Source organism: Octodon degus, unplaced genomic scaffold (assembly GCF_000260255.1).
Source record: "Octodon degus isolate 3935 unplaced genomic scaffold, OctDeg1.0 scaffold00050, whole genome shotgun sequence".
In the NCBI taxonomy this organism is placed as follows: domain Eukaryota; kingdom Metazoa; phylum Chordata; class Mammalia; order Rodentia; family Octodontidae; genus Octodon; species Octodon degus.
In genome coordinates, this window is record NW_004524626.1 from 3,301,557 (window position 1) to 3,307,556 (window position 6,000).

At 42.0% G+C, this 6,000-nt stretch overlaps 1 protein-coding gene across 1 annotated transcript in view; it reads left to right on the forward strand.

Annotated features, from left to right (window-relative positions):
• Sgce (sarcoglycan epsilon) overlaps positions 1 to 6,000 on the forward strand; it is an 83,374-nt gene that overhangs the window by 26,855 nt on the left and 50,519 nt on the right. Inside the window, exon 2 of the mRNA XM_012515054.2 lies at positions 3,884 to 4,006. Coding sequence (XP_012370508.1) covers positions 3,884 to 4,006 — 123 coding nt within the window. The remainder of the gene's footprint in view (positions 1 to 3,883; positions 4,007 to 6,000) is intronic.

Sequence of the window (6,000 nt, forward strand, 5' to 3'; positions counted from 1 at the left end):
GATGGGAATCTCAAGGCAGTTGAAGGTTGAGGCAGTGGCATGGTTATTGTTGGGGGATTTTAGTCAGATATAGGGTGAGAGTGAAGAGCAAAGAGCCAAGCAGGATGATTTAAAATGTGAGTTTGGTCAGAAAGGAAGTGACAGGAAGGCTGTGGACTGCAAAGATAGAACTGAGATCTCCATAGCCCAGGAGGAACAGGAGGGTAGAAAAGATGTCCTGAGGGCATCACAGGAGGTGGCAGGTCCTTGCATTTGGAGCCTCAGAATCACCAGGGTGAGGGACTTTGCACTGAGGAGAAAGCTGCAGAGCCTTATGTTCCAGAATGGAAGCAGCGGCCACACCAGGTTCAGGTGGCAGCCAATCAGATTTCAGAATGACACCGGCATAGAGAATTTGTTCCTTGGCATCAGGGTCAGAATACTCAGCAATCCACACATTTGACCCCTGTAGCCAAAAGAGAAGAAAGCCTGGCTACTACTACAACCAGCAGCAGACCTTGGCATCACCCACATGGCATTGCTTTTAGGTACATTCAGCATGTAGGAGTTCTGAGGTTAAGAAGGCTTCCAGCTAGATTTCAGAAGGCCTGCGAAGCTGAGCACTGTGCCCCTGAGAGGGCAGTGTGTAAAGCTGTGAGGGAGAAGCCTACTCAGTGGAAACCCCAGAAATTTGGAAAAGCCAGGAGCATAGACTCTCGGAGAAAAGCTGCAAAGAGAGCAACGCCAGCCTCAGAGAAAAACCACAGGAGCTATCAGCAGAAGTACAGTAGGAGTGGAGCCATGTAAGGCTTCTGGAGCTCTCAACCTGTTACGGGTTGGTTCCGATGTTGGGCATGGAACTACAGGACTTAATGTTTGCCCTTCTGTATTGTGGACTTTAGTCCCAATGCTTTGCATCCTGCTGCTTGTACCTTTTAGAATGATAAATTTTTTTTGTGCCATTGAATGTTGCAAGTATTTAACTTTTCATTTGTACAGGGGCTCACAGCTAAGAGTTTTGCCTTAGATCTTGGAAGAGACTTGGGACTTGGACTTTTCAGCAATGAAACTGCTTGGATTTTGGCAACTCTTAGAGATGGATTAAAAGGAATGTGCACGAGTCTTTGGGGGGTTGCCCAGGGCAAAACCCCATGGTTCCAATGTAATACAATGTTCAAGTTGTAAATTGTTGATAAACATGTTTATGTACCTGGAAATTGGTTTAAGGAAATGTCTGGTTGCCAAGTTGACAAGGGGTGGATTGTACTGGTTGATACATTGTGTGAACTTGAGAAGTTTAGAAAGTTAATTAAGTGACTCAGCAGGGAGCCAGGAGTCTTACTTGGTAAACATCCTCATCCTGTGCAAGAGGAGGGCATGGCTGCCCTGTGAGCTCTACTCTCCCAGCCCCAAGATAGACTGTTTATAATGGGAGGAGGGGAGAGAGGCTGGCTAGAAGCCACAGCTGCTGCCCTTCCTTTTGCTCTTCTTCCTTTTTTCTTTTTGCTGCTATGAACTTTTGCCCCCTCCCATGTGCCCTCTGCCTGGGAGTCCAGAGTAGATGGAAGCCGCCTTAACTGTGAGCTAAATCAACTTTTGCTTCCTTAATTTTGGGTGTTGAGTATTTTGTCCCAGCAACAAGTGAAAAGTAACAGTCTCCTTACACCCCCTAGTTGAGCCTCACTTGGAACTTTTTTTTCTGTTACATGGCCTTTGAAATTGATTTTATTAGTCAAGTTGTGGATATGGGAAGCTACAGGCCAAATATCTTAATTCTGGTCGCCTTTTGTGGCGCTCATCCAGAGAACTGCAAGGACAAGTTTTCACAGATGAAGAAACATTTTGGGGAGTTTCTTTTTTTCTTTCTTTCCTTTTTTTTTTTTTTTGTTTGGCAGAGCCAGGGATTGAACTCAGGCCCTTGCGCTTGCCAGGGAAGCTTTTATTCCACTGAGCCATCTCCCTGGCCCCTGGAGTTTCTATTTTTAATCCTGAAAAATTTACTATTGTCAGTGATTTTGCCCTCCAGGGTTTTAGTAAGTTGCAAGCTTGGAGTGAGCAGCCTGGAGTCCCAAGGTTAACTGTCACATTTATGAATCCATCAGTGACTCAGAGTTAGAATGGGCTTGATAGGGTTTTTCTGTCTAAAAATTGCAACTCCTACCCAATCTGAAAGATAGAGACCCCTGGAAGAGGCTGCTGAGGCGATGAGGGGAATGGCAGTAGTGTGTTGGTGGAGATGATGCTATCAGAAGAAAAATAATAGATGCAAATGCATCTGCCCAATTTGCCCATTTTAATATACTCATGTCTTATTTTTATTCGTAATTATAAGTCATTGAATTGGTCTTGTTGCACTTAAATTATTTGTACTGAATGGTATTAGGTAATTGTTAATGCACATTTAGGAGGTGGCCTAACATAATTGATTAGACTGTTCGAATTACTAAATGTCAAGATGGGGAAAATGGAATAAATTAATTCTTTTTTATGTATTTAGTAGAGTCTAAAGGGTCTCACTACACAGATCAGACTCTAGTGACAGTCCTGTTTTCAGCCCCCCAAGCGCTGGGTATACAGGTGTGTGCCACCATGCCCAGTCTCAACCCCTGTCTCAGCATGCCCCATGGGGGCAAGGTCAGCACAGCATGCTGCAAATCAAGCCCCAGTCCCTGGGCTGTGCCAAGTAGGTGCTTCAGTCCACTGATCTCTCTGGCCAACCCTAATAAATTAATTTCTAGGATAGATATAAAAAATCTGCTCAGAAACAAATGTCCAAAGGAGTTTTAAAAGTATACATAGGAAGTCCCTTGAGCTGGCCAAATAGTTCAGCAGAGTGAAGCACCTGCAAGCAGGCACAGAGGCCAGGGGTTCAATCCCCGAGCCTGCTGCCTCTGGGGCACACTGAGATGGCAATTGAGACTGGGTGTGGTAGCCCACCCCTGTAATCCCAGCTCTTGAGAGGCTGTAAACAGGCGGAGCACTATGAGTCCCATCTAGTAGTGAGACCCTGAATACCCTGTAAACCTTCCCCCCACCAAAAAAAAAGAGAAGCCCCTTGCATCTCAGCAGTATTACATGATTTTGCTTGCTTTATCTAGAAAACAGTTAGTACAGTCTACATTCTCACTGTTTAAAAATTATTCTGTATACTTATTTTAAGAAAAATAGTGAATTAAAACACTTGCTTTGGCAGACACAGGGATCGGGGTTCAAGGGCCAGCCAGATAGCTCAGGCTTGCTGACCCCACCTCCGGTGCACTGAGGCAGCGATTGAGACTGGGTGTGGTGGTGTGCACCTGTAATGCCAGCACTTGGAAGCCTGAAAACAGGAGAATTACTAGAAGTCTGAACTTTGTAGTGAAACCCTGTAGGACCTGTACTAAATACTTAAAATAAATAAATAAATAATATTTTGAAAAAGAAAACTAAAAAAATATCCAAACTGTGTTAATTGTATAGTTGGCCGGTTCTCAGGTTATATTTTTTTGGTAATACTAATTTTGACTAAAAGGAAATTGTCAAATTGATATGATGGGTGTCTTATTCAGTAGAAATTAAAACTATTAAATGTGTGTCGTTTTATTTACATAGTATTTGAAAAGGTTCTTTTTTTTTTTTTTTTTGCTGGAACTGGGGATTGAACTCAGGCCCTCGCGCTTGCCAAGGAAGCACTTATTCTTCTGAGCCATGTCCTCGGCCCCTTGAAAAATTTCTAAACACAAGAGTTTTCCCATGTTTTGTCCTAAAGTCACTCTCTCTTAAAATTGTTATTAACAGCGCTCTTGCGTGTGGCTGTGCTTCCTCTGGAATCCCTAGATAGTGAAGCGCTTCTTTATGGTCTACACTGCATTGAGAAAAAGTATCTCATCTGTGTGTGTCTCTTATCTTCCCCTTGTGTTTCCAGTGTATACGATTTTCTCAAAGGTGCACTCTGACTGGAACGTGTACCCGTCCGCAGGTGTCCTGTTTGTCCATGTTTTGGAAAGAGAATACTTTAAGGGGGAGTTTCCACCCTACCCGAAACCTGGTACGTTCCATGTGGAGAGAAAGGCGGCTAGCTTAATAGTTCTTCTTGTTCTCTATGTATAACTTTTTCAAAATTTTAAACAAGGCCTATTGCTGGATTCTGTCTTAAGTATCATGTCTCTGACAAATGATCGACCTATATTTACATGAATATAGCTGTGTAGATTCTTACAAAGTACACTGGTTTTTGAAAAATGACACATACATGGTTGAAAAGTGTGAAATATAGCATTAAGTAATCAGTTTTAATGTTTTTACAATATGAGGTAATTAATAAAATTTCATAATGTAACAGACATTAAATTTTTCCCTTCTAACTAATAGCACTTCTAAAGTCTTATTTAATTCACTTTTGGCTTGAATCTGTTATTTTTGAATTATTACAAATGCCAACACATTAATGCAGATATAGAAAGAATAGCAAGAGCAAATGTATTGAGCTATTGTTCTTAAATAGCAAAACTTACTTTTCAGAAAATTATGTTTAGTAAGAACATACTTTAACATGAGAATTAATATGTGTATTGTTTTGTGGATTATGTGATGCATAACATCTAAAGACAATAAAATAAAGGTAAACATGTTCTTAATAGATAGCAGGACAAAATGATAGTACTTTCATTGATTATTTTTATTTTGAGATATCCCATGTTTATAAAACGTAGGCAACAGCTGTAGAGCTTGAGAAGATAGCATTTAGTTAAGAACAGTTTCCAGGGGCTGGGGAGATGGCTCAGTAGGATAAGCGCTTGACGGGCAAACGCAAGGATCTGAGTTCAAATCCCCGGTTCCACAAAAAAAAAAAAAAAAAAGAGTTTCCAGGGCCAGCAAGATAACTAACGGGTCTAAAGTGCCTGCTTTAGGCAAGTTTAGGCAAGTGGGCAGAGACTGCAGCTTGATCCTTGGCACCGCCCCCATCCCCGCCTGCAAAACAAACAAAAAAGAAAAAGACCAGCCAAATAGTTCAGCAGGTTAGTGCCTGCAAGCAGGCTTGCGGATCAAGGGGTGCTGGTTCGATCCCAGCAGGCTCTGCCCCTGGAGTGTGCTGAGATGGTGACAGAGTGAGCATGGTGGTGCGCGCCTGTAATCCCAGCACTTGAGAGGCTGTAAACAGGAGAATCACTGAGTCTATCTAGTAGTGAGATGTAGACCCTTCTCTAAAATACAGGAAAAACAAAACAAAACAAAAAAAAAAAAACCATAGTTGGCAGGATAGCTGTGTGCACTAAAGCGCCTGCTTAGGCAGAGCGTAGCAGCAGGGGTTCCATCCCCAGCCCTGAGACAAACATTGAGACTGGGCGTGGTGGCAAGCGCCTGTAATCCCAGTGTTGGGAGGCTGAAAACAGGAGGATCATTACGAGTCCAGTCTACATAGTGAGAGCATGTAGAACCTGTACTAAATAAAAAAGAACACAGTTTCCAGAGTTAGCAGCAATTAAATTCTACTTTCACGTTTCCTACGACATGGAGAAGTTATTTAATATGGAAAATTACTATCTTCTACCAATAAAATTAGAGCTAATGAGAGCATCATTTTCTTATTTCATCTTAAAATAAGAGGACATAATGCTTATGAAAGATTTAACACGTGTTCAGGCACGTGCTGATCAGTCATAATGTTACTTATGCCTATTATTGATAAATGTCATTCTCATTTTTTGGATTATATCATGTTTTTATTCTATTTAATGTTTCATAATTCTATTTTTGTTTTGACAGCTGTTACATAACTTTTTAGATATTACTTCATGTTAGTTTCATAGTATCTAGAGTTTCATGAAAGAAATCTCCAAAAACTAGTTTCACCAATATGATTAGTGAAGATTTGGGGAATTTTCAGAAAGATTGTTGTCTCACTGGCAGGACTGTCTGCTTTAAAGCGCTCCTTCTGAGCCAGATAGATAACTCAGCAGACTAAGCGCCTGCTTTGGCAAGCTCAGGGACCAGGGTTCGCTCAGAGTCCCGCACGCCGGGCGGGCCCTGACCCCAGGGCAG